This window comes from Castor canadensis, chromosome 7 (genome assembly GCF_047511655.1).
Source record: "Castor canadensis chromosome 7, mCasCan1.hap1v2, whole genome shotgun sequence".
In the NCBI taxonomy this organism is placed as follows: domain Eukaryota; kingdom Metazoa; phylum Chordata; class Mammalia; order Rodentia; family Castoridae; genus Castor; species Castor canadensis.
In genome coordinates this window covers 102,899,449-102,915,379 of record NC_133392.1, presented here as the reverse complement: position 1 = coordinate 102,915,379, position 15,931 = coordinate 102,899,449, and the positions used below count along the sequence as shown (strand labels likewise).

Below are 15,931 nucleotides of genomic sequence, written 5' to 3'. Positions count from 1 at the left end.
TCAGTTGGTGATTGGAATAGAGACCCAATAAAGATAGGAAAATAGCAAGAGGTCTTAGCTGAAATAAAGAATAATCAACATCCACAAATCTATGAAGCATTCTGGAGGTTATAAAAGTAATTACATTACCAGAGACTTTTGATTTTGGCTGCTGTCAACTAATTACATCTAATATTAATGAAAATTATTGTAAATATTTGTAAAAATCACCATAACAGATAACATTTATTTATTGTTTATGTTATACCAAATATGATGTTACAGAGTTTACAAACCTTATGTCAATTAATTCTTAAAACATATAGGGTAGGTATTATAATTAGCCCATTTTACAGTGAGGTCATTAATCTTTATCAGCTTGCCTATCCCACTTTTTGCAATGATTCAAATAAATATGCCACTGTTTTTTAAGGGTCCAATCACAAACACATATACTTAAATAGCTGAAGTAAAAAACAAATGACAAATACATTCAGGATTGTACAGGCAATTATGAGTCAAATATTCTTATATGGAAGAACAAAGGTGAAGAGGGTTTGTAATGGAATGAAAAACATCAAAAAGCACTTGCATTTTAGTGATTTCCTCACAGAAATATTTTTCACATTGTTTGCTACTTAAAGCTAGATGATATAGAAATGGCAACATATTGTCTGCCAGAATCCAACTGATTATATGTATCAAATATGAAGAAAAGTTTTGGAATATCTAAGGATAAACTGGAAAACCAATTCACCAATTACAGAAATTACAAAGAAGTGTCATCCATTCCATAGTGCTGGGAGGATAAAAATAGTTCAGCAAATTAAGTGAAAAAAGGAATGAAGTGCTATTTCATTGAAGAATTGTTTATAGAAGAACTGCAAATACCATTTGCATTGCTGGTCAAATAGAGTATCTGGTGGCAATTATGAAGTCTTCCTTACATGTATTATTTCAACAAGAAAAATAATAATGCAATATATTGAGAATAGCTTAGCATTCTAGAAGAAGCACATTACAATGGCAAGAAGGTTTCCATTCTAACAGAAGTTCAGAATACGTCAAAAGATGAAAATAAATGTTGGGGAACTTTGTATGAAAGTACTAAAGAGAGGACAGTATGAACACAAAGCAGCTCAAGTGTAGAAAAAAAAAGAATCTGAAAAGTGTTTGATGTCCCTACTAGAGAGGAACTAATACAGAAACCTTAAAGCAACAGAGGTCAATATGGGAAGGTGATCAGAAACTAGTGAAAAGGTTAGGTAGAGATGAATCAACTTGAGTTGTAACACACTTGTGCATGGAAGCAATGCTAGGAATCTCTCTGTATAGCTATCCTTATCTCAACTAGCAAAAACGCTTTGTCTTTCTTATTATTGCTTGTGTCTTCTCTTCAACAAAATTGGAGAAAAGGGCAGAACAGGTTCTGCTGGAAGTGGGGGTGGGGGGGTGATGGAGGGGGCAGGGGCAGGGAGGAGAAATGGCCCAAATAATATATGCACATATGAATAAATGAACAAAAAAAGTGGATGTGGATACAAGATGAATGGAGTGGTCAATCACTTGTTCAAATTACCTCTTCTCTTCACAGTATCAGAAATCTACCTTAAATTTAAAGTAGGTAAGACTCACAAGTTATTAGAAGCAAACAGAAAACCCTAGATCTAAAACTGTTTGAAATGATTCATTTAGCTACACATTATAGAGACTTGATAAAAAATATGTTGGAAATGAATGAATGACTGAATGAATATATTATCTATGGAAAAACTATAAAATGGATGAAAAAATAAAATCACCCCCAAGGAAACAATTTTAAAAAGCAGTTCAAGGTTTTGATCATTTATTAAACATATTCTATTAAATAATAATATGCAATGTTCTTTTAAGGGTTTGCAATAATGTACACACATGATCTTATAAGCAGAATTAGAGCAAGCATGCAGAGCATGACTTCTGAGTTTGTACTCACCATGTCTATGGATAAAATGGTTATGTATAGAGAAATTCTTGCCCACAAGTGCTATCTCTGTACTGTACATGTATTTGAAACATATAAGTGACTTAAGGAACTATAGGGTGAACTTAAACCTGGACAATTATTTGCTAAAACAACATAATCAAGAATTGATTATTTTAAAAAGTCAAACCACTTATCTATTATTCCAATGTTGCAGCCAGTTATCTATATCATCTTCCATTCTAAACTCTATCACAATGCTAATCTTCACCTTCTGACTCCTTCACTGCCATCACATTGCACTTTCTAATCTCTCTTACTTATTCCCTTTTGTCTTTTAATTTCTCCGTTATGTCCTTAAAATTTCTGTGACCGCCCAGTTACAATCCTCTCTTACAACTGGCAATTCAATCAAATCACCATCAATCTGTTAAGCACAAAGTCTGTGGTTTCACTACATTTGTTTACTGTGGATCTGCACGTTAACAGCTAATACCCCTTTTGGTATGTTTCTACTATCATATTTGTAGTCACTACACTTCTTTATTAGGCTTATGAATTATAAGAAATTCACATCTTTCCATTACATATAATCTTTAAAATGCAAGGTATATATTCAATGAGTATTGTACAAAGAATCACATAATTGTTACAGTGATTTAAATGCAAAAGTATATATACTCACATACATAGGTAAGAAGTGTCAATTAACTTCATGTTGAAATTTGAAGAAAAATATTTTAAAATTATTAACTGTTATAAAATTATTATTTGCTGTGTGTTTTATAGTATTATTGTTTTACATAAACTGCTCCTATAATACACATAGTCCTGCTGAGGAGGTAAATCATTGCTAAAAGTTACATACTCCATAAGTAGAGAGGAAAGAACTCAAAATGGTCATTCCTATTTTGGACAACTCAAAGCATTATGAATTTCAATAAAACTAAGCAATCACAATAGCAACACTTAGTGCATAAGCAAAAGTAATATTTCATATCTATGAGGTCTTTATATCTATTATATCATATTAATGATATATAAGCAAAACATGATCAAAGACATTTACTTGTGTCCTATTATTCAAAGATTTATATATTATTTTCCTTTATGAAACATACCAAAAAATACCCCTAACCACATCACAGGCCAATGTGTAGAGCTATCATATTTTAAAATAAACATAATTGAACCTGTAAGTTGAAAGGAAGTCATATCTTTGAGTTAAAAATAAAATTTCAATATTGTAGCAAAAATAGTGTACATTACTTTATCATGGGAATAATATAGGTTTAAGATAATTCCTATTATTTTATGAATGATATGAGAGGAATTGAATTTACTCATTTTGTAGTTCTATAGATACTACAGTTTCTGTGCTTCATTTTATGTCATTCCAATGAACTTAAAGTTTTAAGTAACCTGATTACATGTCACTCAAATAGTATAGCATATTTTCTTCCCTCCCTTTCTCCCTCTCTCCTTCTATTTCTTTATTCTACATTCAGGATTTAAGCATTAATTATATGATAAACATTACATTTAACATCTCATTTGTCATTTTCTATTTAGCTGATCAATTACCCAAGATATTAATTTGAAAAAAAGGTTCTATACAAATCAAATATATCTAAATATGTCTCCCTATAAGAAATATTCCATCTATAAATTAGGAAAGCTTTAGGATCTCTCTGATTAGCTCTTTTAAATTCCCTATGTAATAAATGTGGTATTCAAATTTAATTTAGTGCTATGAGAGGAAAAGTGTTTCTGAAGACAAGAGGACACTTCCCCATGACTTTTAAGTCACACAGAACCTCTAAATGCTTTATGGCTGTAGTTACAGCTAAAAAAATTTTAAAAATAAGACAAAACAAAACAAAACAAAAACCTATCATGAAGCATGAATATGGGAAATGAACCTATATCCATCCAAATGACTTAGTGACATTCAGTAAAGAACAATTTAGCTCTGGAGTGAAAAGGGTTATAAACATCTTCCTCAAACTGAGCAAATTACTAGCTATTTGGAAAGCACAATGCATTGGCTTCTATTCAAAGGAGCAACACTTAATGTGAGCAACACTGCCAAATTCCTCCTTTCCTCTATTCCCTCTCTTTTAGAGAAAGTGATTAAGAGACTGATTCCCATGCCAGCTGGATGTTCAAGAGCATCAAAGGTCCTCTGTCAGGATTCAAAACTTATGTGGCTTAAAAACCACTATGATAACAGATAACCTCCTTAACATTATAAATCAAAGCCTTATGACCACATTAAAATTCTATCATCTAGTATCAATACCCTGTGTTTTATAAAGAACTGTTGACCTACCTCTTCCAAGATTGTTGGAACAACACAAAACTCTGCTTTGTGTATATGGCTACTTTACAAAATTGTGATTGATCTGTCCACAGAAAAGAAAAAATAGCCAATTCTACCTCTTTTATCTTTATTGAATTCATTTAATTAAAGTCTTAGAGGAAGGGAAGAGTGGGTGCCATGAGTTGAGGTAGAAACAAAATATATGAAGTCACAATAGACATTTTGCTCTCTTGAACTGTTTCTATTATATGCAGATTGTAATTGCAAAGTGAAAAAGTCTTCTTGCACAATTTAAATTGTACATCTTCTTAAAGTTATAACCATATCTCAATAGTTTACAACTAGACTATTGTGTTTTAGACATTTTCTGCTGAAATCCACAGTAAGAAATGAATCTCAGAACTTGACAGGACACATTTTCATGGATGTACAAATACACAGAAGGAAAGCTTAATCAAGTGATAGCTGATTATAAATAATGCCTTACATATTCTAGCAGAGTACATTTTATTTTTAAAATACATCTGTACCCGGTATATATTCTTGAAGACCCTCTAATAGATTGTTTCTTGAAAATGAAGATACTGCACTTTTCCAATATTCAAGTGTTAAGCCACTAGAAGTTTTTTAGGAGTTAACTGAGACATACTGTTAGTATACAGATTGCATAAAAGAAGTCCATAATCTCTATAAGCATGAAAATCCAATACAGTATTAAAGACATTACAATTATTAAAATATGAAATAACAAACTAAAGTACAAATATATTTATTCCTTCACTTATACTTTCATTGATTTATTAATTAAAAATGTAGTGACTGTTGCCCTCATATATGCAAGGTATTGTACTAAAGCCATGGGAATAGATGAACAAGAGTTATGGTACTTAAAAAAATCCAGATATTTTTCTAATCAAAGAACATTAAATACATTTGGCAAAATATTTAAAATCTTACTTCTTCCAATAACAGTACAGTAGAATAAGTCAAATTCAATTAGATAATGACTATGTATATGCAGAAAAATCTGGAATTTTACTCTTTGGTTGTATGAGAAGTTCTTGTTTTCACTGATTTATTTGAAAAACATAGCATATTTGACAAAATAGAAGGTAACCCAATTTCAAATTTCCTTTATAAAAGAAAAAAGGCAGTGAGATGATGCTCTTAAGGAAAATAGAGCAACAATTTTTATTTTTATATTCATAGAAAGTGTCAGTTACAATTTTAACATATCAAAACACCTTGAAATAGATGGAATGGAATGACCAAGAATTTCAAATTGGCTCCCTCTTCAGAAATTTTGTCTAGAGCATCCCTCAGAGAAGATAATTCTATCAACGATGATTTTCAATTAATACTATTCCAGAAAATGCATGGAAAAAATATAAAGAAAGTAGGATTTGATGGTGATTGCTTTTTTACGTTGGAGCCACAAATACAAACGACTTTCAGAAAGTGTTTTGTAGAAGTGAGTCACTGGCTGCCACATCAATCTAACCCTTAAGGTGGAGAGTAAAAATACACAGCACGCAATAAACACTTCTGAAGCTTCTCATGCCTCTTCTATACAAGTCAAGCGATGTTTTAAAGTAATAAATAATTAATTGATGTCTTAATTTACATCATCTAGAAGCAACATTTCCAATCAGAAGATGTTATTGGTTTGAGAGACTAACTCTTACAACAGTCAAATAATTGAATTGTGAGCATTATTCTGGTTATATTCTTCATAAGAAGCTACAAACTTTGATCGGCTCCTCAGGTATTAAACTACACAAAACAAGACCTTTCATTCCTATTGATTTCAATAGGCAACACTAGGAATCATCTTAGCATTTTGATCATAGATCCACAAGCAGCTTCTAAGTTTTAGTTCTCTTTAACTTCATTCAAAAAAAAATAGTACTATCCAATCTTGTCAATATTTTCATCAACTTCTTTATTTTTCAGTCATAAAAATTATATATATTTTTTCTTCTGAGTTTGCTTATCTAGTTGTATGCTAGTTCAATATTTATACTCTTGGTTTTATTATTCTTGCCATAATCTTTGTATGGAAAATAACCCCAATATATGCACCTTTCATCTTTGTATTACGCTTCAATGCTATTGTTTTAAATTCCATGATGCGTCCTTAACTAATCATCACGTCTAGTGTTGGTGAGCAATGTTTTTGGTACTATGGATGAGTCATTCAATCAAATATGATCAAAATCAGTGAAAGTATTACTTTATTATGCATCAGTCAGGGCTCTGAAAGTAATACTTAAATATTCTGGATATTTAAAACAGAGTTGACCTAAAGCGGGAAGTTTATTACAAAAAAGATGGAAGTGCTGAGAGGCCAAATGCACTGGTGAGATAACTCAGTGTTTAGCTGCAGCTGGAAACTACTACTATTCCTAGGTTGGAGGAATGAGGCAGTAAACAGAAATCCAGGAGCCAGTTATTATGTGAAAGCTAGCACAAAAATGTTCCAGTGAGAAACAGAAATATTGCTGGGCAGTGGAAAGAAAAGAAAAAGGAAGAGAAGTACTCTGGACTCTTACTTTGTTATGCTTTTGCTTCTCTCAAAATACCTTACATTAACCATTCACAGTCAGAAGACAGGTGACATGAAAACTTGGCAGCCTGAGGCATTAGTTCCATCTCCTATCCCAACAGCACAGAATGGTAGAAGGATGAAGTTCTTCTTCTTCCTATCACTACTTCCTTATCAGGCCTACAATTGACTGACAGACCATCATGTTATCATTTTTCTAAATTCTTTAGAAGCCAAGTATTACAGAATTACTGTATTCAATGAAGCAGTTTAATTTAAAAACCAATCTACTCAAAGTAAGTAGTTCATTAACATGCTTGTGTGCAAAGATTTATACAACCAAATTGACTTTTCAATTATTCTGAACTAAAAAGATTGGGCAAAAATAAATTTATCTAGAAAATTTTAAAATGTGCTATTCTTCAATTAATAAGTGGTTGTTTATTAATACACTAAGTAATATAAACCATTAATGGAATAGTTCTGGAAACCCATACAAGTAGAACCATATAATTTTATTCAATTTTCTGGAACATATTTTTTTCAAATTAACTTATTATTATGGCTGGCATAGTGGCTCAAGTGGTAAGACTGCCTGTCTCGCAAGCATGAAGCCCTGAGTTCATAATTCAGTACTGCCAAAATAACAAACAAATTGATTCATTATTAGGACAATATATTATCCCTTCATTTTAAACAAAGAAACAACCTCGAAATTTTAAATGTACTTGTTCCATGATACTATTTAATAAACATATAGGTGTTAAAATAATGTCTTAATGTTATAAATTGAAAATGCCTATATAATCAAACAGTTTATTTGGAATATGCAATGCATCACTGTGTAGGAGCAACTCAACAGACAATGTGAATCTCCAATGATATTTTCAAAGTACAGCATAATTGATTCTTAGAGTTGTTGGTGATTCTGAATCCTCAGACATAAGTCATTCATTTTATTATAACCAATACCATACCCTTCAAATCAATACTAATTAATGTAAGTCTAATAAAATGTAGAATGTGTTGGACAAATCTGTTGAAAAAGAGTGAATACTTGTCATACTCATTTATATATCTACCTACAAAAGTTGTGTGGATTCTAATAGAAATGTCTGTAGAAATGTGCAGCATGGTATACACAAAAGTTGTCCTTATGATTACTATATCTTAGTGAGATATCATATAACTATATTTAAATCCAGATCATTAAAATGACAGAGTTGTGTTCAAAGTTGCTAAAGTAAAAGAAGATATCACATTTAAGGAAAGAATCTCTCTTCCTTCCATTGATTAAATCCTAACAAGCAGATAACAGGATATTTTGAATTCTTATCAGGAAGGTAGCTAAAATGTATAAAATTTATACAGTAGTGTAGAATGAAAACAGATTGAAGAAATTAGCTTAAATGAAATGTGTTTTAAAAATGAACAGGCATGGGGAATAAAATAAATGAGGATATTCACAGTGTTCTTTCAAAAGAATGTTAACCATTTTCAACCTGTTCATACATCAGTATTTGTTAATACGTAAGAATAAAGCAATTGACTGAAAAATGTCACCTGAAATTTATGTATAGTTCCAGGGCAAAGCTTGTCTTGATTTACCAGTTCTACAAAATGAGGGTCCTAAAGTGTGACCAATGTGCTTCTAGCTTCTTCTGTTCTTTGCTATTTCACCCCATGACACAGGAACTTGCGGTTGGAAGGGTGAAGGAAAAGTTAATGTTTCCATACACAGATTAACAAGTTTTGTTAGGAGCAAAGTACTGTATGTATTACATGAAGTAAGAATCAAAGTCTGTATTTAATAAACTTAATGGAAATAGTCACATTTACAGAAAACTACAATGTACCTTAGACACTCATGTATTTACTTAAACTGAAAGTTTCAATAACAGAGGTAGTAAAGGCTGCCATATTAAATAGATGCATCATTGAATACTTTATCAAGAAAGTCCAGCTAGCAGTGAATAACATTATTTGCTAATCTTTAAAGGCAGAGTTAAATGGAAATGATGTTAAAATGAAATTATTAAATGCAATTTTATTGTAATTTTTCTATTCAAGATAGAGAAGTTTTTTTATAAAATGATAGATAGTAGATAACAGAATAAATTCCCTTTGCGATATAGCTCCACTTAGGGAAACTTTTATGTTTTCTTATGATTCTCTTCTTAAAAACAGACATTCCAGCACTTAGGAGCTAGAAATGTATCAAACTTCTGTTTCATTAATGTAACTACAAGCAACAGAGTCACTGTCACTGACTGGCATGTTTACACTTTCAGGACTTTAAAGTTATTTGATAACTGTTGGTTCACTATTTGCTTTTTATTAGACACTTTGAAGAAAATGTTACAATAAACATTGTAAGAGAAGATACTGTGTAAAGCTTGATAAATGATAGCATGTAATTCAGTGAAACGTAAGGACTAGATTTGTATACTTTGATGGGAAGAGGGTGTGTGAAGGATAGAGTTTTGTTTTCTAATTGGAGAATAACATCAAATATGATTTTATGTACTCAAGTAATTAAATAAAAGATAAGTCTTTACTCTTGATAAAAAATATGTCACCTGAGTTGGCCACGGTCTATTAGTCTTTAAACTCTATCTATCTTTCAAGCTCTATCTATGAACAAAGCAAATACCAGGTGCAGGAGAAGTCAAGAAAGATAACTAATACTACTTAACATTTTAATGGAGAGAGAATTTCTTACAAATAAATGTGACCTTATTGTAAAAGCTGGGCAATATAAAAAGTTCATCAATAATTCCTAGAGAATTATAAAATGAATACAACAAATTGCTTTGTTAAAAATTTATGTTTTATGTGACAAAAATTACTTATTAAAATTCTTAGATATAATTTGTCAGACACCTCATTAGAAGAGACATATATCCTATTCTATTTAAGAAGTTTTATCAGTCCAAAGTTCCCAAAGATAAGATATTATAAAACTTACCATATGGCATATAATGGATGAGGTACAGTGCCCAGAAAGTAAACAAGAATTGAATCAAACCAACAACACTAAGATATTGTCCTCACAGGGTAGGAAAGCGTCATTGTTGGAAGCAATGAGTGAAATACATATAGGTCTCCTGGAGGTAGAAGGTGCTCCTGCTATTTTAATTAACCATACTATTTATTTGATTGTTCACTAGAAAACAAAATGTCAGGATATATCATCAAAAGACATGTAATCTACTAAATCCTGTAGGCTGAAAATGGGAATGTACTAACTACACATAAGCAATATGTTACTATGAAGTATATTGCATGTTCTGCAATATGTATTTGCTGCCTAGGCAGGCAGTATTTTTTCCTTAACACTCTTATTCAAACTTCTAAAATAAAGTTAATATAATGAATAAATGTGAGTTTAATTTATATCCTATATGTGACAAAGTGTTCATCACTACTACCAATAATGAAAACTTATTTTACTATGGTATAACAAAACATTGTTACTTTTGTATACTAAGTCATATTCATAACAAAATAACATATTATTAAAAACATGTTACTGGTGTATATTAGAGATTGTAACAGTATTTAATACAAATTTGGTCTCCAGCATGTTTCAAAAGGTGCAAATCATATACCACACCCACATCCTTAAATTTAAAATATGTTGCATGATTCAAGCAGAAATATATCCCACTCTTTTCCACCTTACCATGCACACTGATTTTGTGAAATCCACACTTTTAAGTGAACTATTATCCAGTGGAGAGGAAGAAGATCTTTTAGGAAGATTTGAGGTGTCTGTCAGGTGGGGGTGTAGAGTAGGTGGGGCGATGCATGGTAAATGAAGATCAGGGCACAGCCTTGTTTAGTTCTAAGCACTGCTGATCATCAGTTTGTATTTTCACAGGAAAGGAAATGTTTCCTGAAGATCACTGTGCAGTGTTGCTTAGGGGTAAAACCAGGCTAGGATGGCTAGGATATTCATTAAAGACAAACCACTTCAATGCTCAATCTTAGGGAACAGAAGGGAAGAAAAGAGGTATGTGTGGGGAGGAGTAAAACTGAAGACCAGAAAGAGGAGGGTTAGAAGGAATGGGGGACCAAGAGAGGGCCATGAGGGAGAGAGGGAGAAAGAAGGCGGGAGGAAGGCAGAGAGGGAGGGAGGGAGAGAGAGAGAGAGAGAGAGAGAGAGAGAGAGAGAGAGAGAGAGAGAGAGAGAGAAACTGAGAGAGAGAGAGAATGTATGAGTGATGGTGTGTGGAGCAAAGGAGAATATGAACGTGGAAGTGGTCATTAGAGCATGGAAGAGCCAGTGTGTATGTGAGGATGTGAGAGAGTATGTTTATAAAAATAAGATTGATGAGGGTGAGAAAATGGGACTGGAGGGGGAAAGCGGGAACATGCATGTGGGTGTGACACAGATGGGAAAAAGCATGGGGAAAGGGATATGGGAAATGGGAGTCAAAGAGGGAAGACAAGAAACAGAATAAACACATTAATTAGAGGAGAAGATAAAGAAAGACTGGGAGAGTGTTAAAGAAGTGGATCAGAAATTACAGTGTTGAGAATTAAAAGAAGATAAAAAGAAAAGGAACAGGAAAATTGAAAAAGGATAAAAAGTACTAATGGATGGCAAAGAGAGTAAGAAAGAGGAGAAAATGGAAAAGGGAAAGAGGAAGGGAAAAGGAGAGAACGGGAAAATCGGTAAAAGGAAAGAAGGCAAGCAAGCTGAAAAGCAAGAACATTGAGCCTAAGTGTCCAAGTGAGAGAGAAAATAAATGGAAGCAGAAACCCAGCAGTTTGAAAAAGTCGCATACACTAGAGTAAAATAGAAACAAACCTGATAAACTTGTCAGAGTACCCCTTGACAGTAAAACAGAGACCTTGTGAATTGAGTTTCAAAGTGGCACCTGCCCCTCCTTCTAAACCTGACACTTCACTCATCCCTGGGCTACTTGGCTTCCCAGTAAAGTGTTTTCACATCACGAGTCCAGCTTGCTACCTGCCCCAGTATAAAGAGGTCTGGGTTCTGGGAGGAATCAGCACCTGGATTTCTTGAGACGTGGTCTTTTGATAGTGAGCAGCACCAGTATTACTGCTAGGTTTAAAAGAAGGCAAAGAGGGTCGAAAAGAGAGACAGAAAGACAGACCGAGATAAGTATGAAAAACACGCCGTTCTTCCTACCTAAGCACCGCCGTGTCCCCTTTTCTGACCATCATGTTGTCCACAGCCGCCCAGGGGAAGTCCACACTCTGTCCAGCCGGGAGGCAGGAGGGTAGCAGGCAGCACAGGCTAAGGAGCACCGCCGCCAGCCACTGGTTCGAGCAACAAGCACCCTGCACCAAGAGCATCATGTCCATCCCTGCTAGGGCTGCTCACTCTCCAGCAGCTTTCAGCTCGCACTCCCCCACCCCCTGGTGCTGGCGAGTCTTCCTGGGAACCAGGCGGTGCACCACAGGATTTTTTTTTTTTTGAGTGGGTGGGTGGGTTTCGTCTCTTTCTTTCTTTCCCCCCTCCTAGTTGTTGGGTGTTGTTTCTCTTTTTTTCTGATTCTCCTCCTCTTCGTCTTCGCTGTCCCTCCCTCCCTCCCCTCCCACCCCTGGCACCACACTACACCTCCTCTCGGTTGCTTTTGGCCGCGTCCGGAGTGTATCTAATTCTCCGGCGGCTAGCACACCATCTAGCGAGGAGGCGAGCGTGCGGGCGAGTGAGGGAGCAGGCGCGGCGGCGGCCGGGCGAGCGGCGACGGCTGCAATCGCAGCAGCAGCAACAGCAGCGGCAGCAGCAGCAGCAGCAGAAGCTGCGCGGGGCGCAGTGGCGGCCGCCGGCCCCCGGGCTCGCGCGCGTTGCCAAGCGGCCGTTTCCTTAGCAACCCCGCCCCGGGATTGAGGATGGAACAGCGAGGGGGGCAATGAAGGAAAAAAAAAAGATAAAGGAAAAAAGAAACGGGGGGGGGGTGGAAATCACGAAGAGGTATACCACGATTGTGCAAACTGAAAGGGGAAAGAAATGTACCATATAGACTTAAGGTTTTCCTTACTGTCTTAAGTGCTAGAAGGATGCTTTGCTAGAAAAGTCTGTGTCAGGGATGGGATAGAGCGAGACGAGGGGCGCTCTCCTTTCCCTCTCCAGTACGTTTACCTTCTGAGGCCCCATAAGTTTAAAATCCTCCAAGTTGTGTTCGGCGCCATCATGACGCCGACTGTGAGTTGTGTTTTGTTGTTGTTTTGGTTTTTAATCTTGCCTAGGTGGTCGCGCTGTTAACAGGCTGCCAAGTAGTTCTCCTTTTGCCCCTTTTTGGAAGTAGGAAGGCACGCTGGCAGGGCGCCTTTTCTAGTGGGGACATGTAGGGCGGTGAGGCCTTGGGTAGAACAGCTGGTGTGTCTGTTGGGGCAGCCAGTACGGATTGAGGACGCCAGCCCATTCTCTATGGGTCTTGACATTAAGTTATGTGAGTGAGTGTGTTTGCGTGCGAGTGTGGAGGAAGGCACGGTCAACATGGGAGTGTGCGTGAGCGAGCGCTGGAGTGTATAGTACGCGCGGGGCTCGTGTGCGCGTCGGGCTCGGGGGCGCGCGGCACGCAGGCGCGCTGGGAGGAACCGGGCGGGTGGTGCCTGGATGCGGAGTCGAGAAGAGACTGCAATCAAGTGTTTTAATTGTGTAAAGCTAGGCAGTCCTGTTATGTAATAGGCAGTTTGAGCCTATCAGGCGGAATGATCAGCGCATCCGAATCAAGGCAGAGCAGAGCTATCGGGTTTAACGTGTCACAGGACTATATATTTTAACAACCTCAAAATTGGGTTGCACAGGCTTCCTTTTAGGTGGCGCGGAGCCTCAACCTCTGCTCTCCACGCCGCAGCCCCTTCGCTTCTCACCGGGATTTGGCAAGCCGCTGTCCTGGCCCAGAGCAGAATCTGGTGCTGGGCATGGGGGTGCCCCCTACACTGCCTCCCCCACCCTTTAACCTTCTTGTACTAATTTTGAAATTCAAGATCGTTTACCTATTCCCTGCCATTTATAATTCAGTGACAGACTCGGTGTTGGAGTCCATAGCAGTTATGCCAATCTTGTTTTGTGAGGAGTTCGGGAAGCCAAGTAGTAAAGTGGAGAGAAATAAGTAATTAAAAATAAACTACCCCTCTTCTACCTTTAGCACCCCTCTGCCTTTAGCAGCTTTTGAAAAATAGATTCTTCGCCTAACCCCAATCCTTCTACCTTTGGATAAAGTAAATAAAGCCAAAGCTTGCACATACTAACTCGCTTTCCATAGTGCTAGCAAGGTCCTTTGGCAAAGCGCATTGAAGCAATAATCTCTGCAGGGGTCAGCACCGGGCTTCCTCCCCAGACTGAGCTCTTTATGAGACAGGCAGGGAGTCGTTTTGCTTGGTAGTAGCGGTTCTCAGTGATTTTTATCGCCCTGTATGAGGATGTATGGGGAAAGGGAAGGGTTCCCATCACCTGTGACCACCCAGACTAACTGATCAAAGAGCCCCTAACCAGCAACCCTTCCCTGCTGAACTAACACTGCCAGGCTGAGCAATTAACCAAGAGCTTTGCAGCAGGAGTTACTGATGTTATTAGTATTCAGGCATAATTCTCAAAGCCGACTCGGAAATTGAAAGTGCGATAGTATTCAACCGCGTTTTGAAACATCAATAAAATGTTAGTCATTTGCGGATGAATGAAAACATTTTCTTTACCGTCTGGTGTGCTAGGGAAATAATTGTCAAATGACAGACTCTCGCTAATATTGATGCCAAATACCTAGATAACACTGTCATCTTGTTAAGTTATTTTTCATTCTTGCGTGCTACACTGATGGATAAAGCTTAAAATTATCTAGGGCAAACGAGGGATTAGAAGAATTGGCATGTCACATACTTTGGGCAAAACTCTGCAGTATTATTTATTATTTTCACTAGAAATGAACGAGATCCCAATAAAGAGAAGCAGCAGCACAGCTTCCGGGTAGTGACTCAGTTGAGGGTTTTTTTAATGAAGGGACGAGAGCCCAGTGTTTCTGGTACACGCTATGAAACGCATCCTTTCCTAACTGCTGCTTTCCAGAGATCTGACATCTTCAGTGTCCAGGGGGTGGAGCAGGGGAGAAGGGAGGAGGGATTTCTCTGACCATGGTTGGAGCTATGCAGCAGTTTTAATATGTACAACAACCCTTCAGGCTTGTAAAAGGAAACTGGAGCCACTTCCATTTAAAGGCAAAGAGTTTCTTTTCCTTATTTCTAGTTTCTAACTCAGCCTCTATTCACTGATCAAAAAGCACTTAACTCTTACCGAACCTACCCTAAGGAAGCAAAGACTACACCTAGTTTATAAATGCATGGGTTGTTGGAGAGATTATTTGCAGATAAGTCACTATTATTTAAGGAGTGTGAGAAGGTTGGGTAGGACAGCCTTTCTTGCCCTGTGTATTTGCACTGTCCTCTGACTACGAAGGAAAATGATTTTAAAAGCTTTTTATGACATACTTTCTTTTTGACCTTTCTAAGAGCGTATATCTGAGACATTTTAAAGGGTTTCCAATATTTGTTTTTGAGGTACTAGAGTTCTTCCCAGCAGAGACATAAATCCTGAAATTCTTGGCCCTTTTAAGGAAAAAAAAACAAACAAACAAAAAAAACCAGAACAAAGCAACAACAAAATGAAAAAAAAAAAAAAAAAGGCCAGGAAGAGAGAGATTCACTCCTCTCACCCCTCAGTATTAAGACTAGGTAACAACACTGTTTTAAACTTTTTAGAAGGGGAAGATTGGGTTGGGTTTAGTAGGGTACATCCTGGGTCAGATTTTTTTTTTTTTTTGTAACTGACATTGATATTAATTCTTTTTTTATTACCATGTGCTTTATTTTGTTTGTAAATCTCAACTTCTAATATTTGAAGAAATCTAGTAACCAGCATGGAGTTTGTTTGGAAGAAGAATGCTAGAGTTGAATTGTGATAGCTTATTATTCTATAATCTATATTAATTTACAGCCTTTCCTTTATGCCTTCTGGCCTGCATTTAGAATCACTCAAGAATGTAGGATAATGTTACAATGTTCCTTTAGTTAGGAACCCCTCCTGCCTTTTAAATATAACACTGTGAGATTGTTACTATGGAAAAAATAAAACATATATCCACTTTTT

General features: G+C 36.2%; 1 protein-coding gene across 1 annotated transcript in view; it reads right to left on the bottom strand.

Moving 5' to 3' along the window:
- Positions 1 to 12,372, bottom strand: part of Negr1 (neuronal growth regulator 1) — an 845,456-nt gene extending 833,084 nt beyond the window's left edge. Inside the window, exon 1 of the mRNA XM_074079759.1 lies at positions 11,972 to 12,372. Within this exon, the coding sequence (XP_073935860.1) occupies positions 11,972 to 12,147 (176 nt within the window). The 5' untranslated portion in view covers positions 12,148 to 12,372. The remainder of the gene's footprint in view (positions 1 to 11,971) is intronic.
- Positions 12,373 to 15,931: the final 3,559 nt, after the last annotated feature.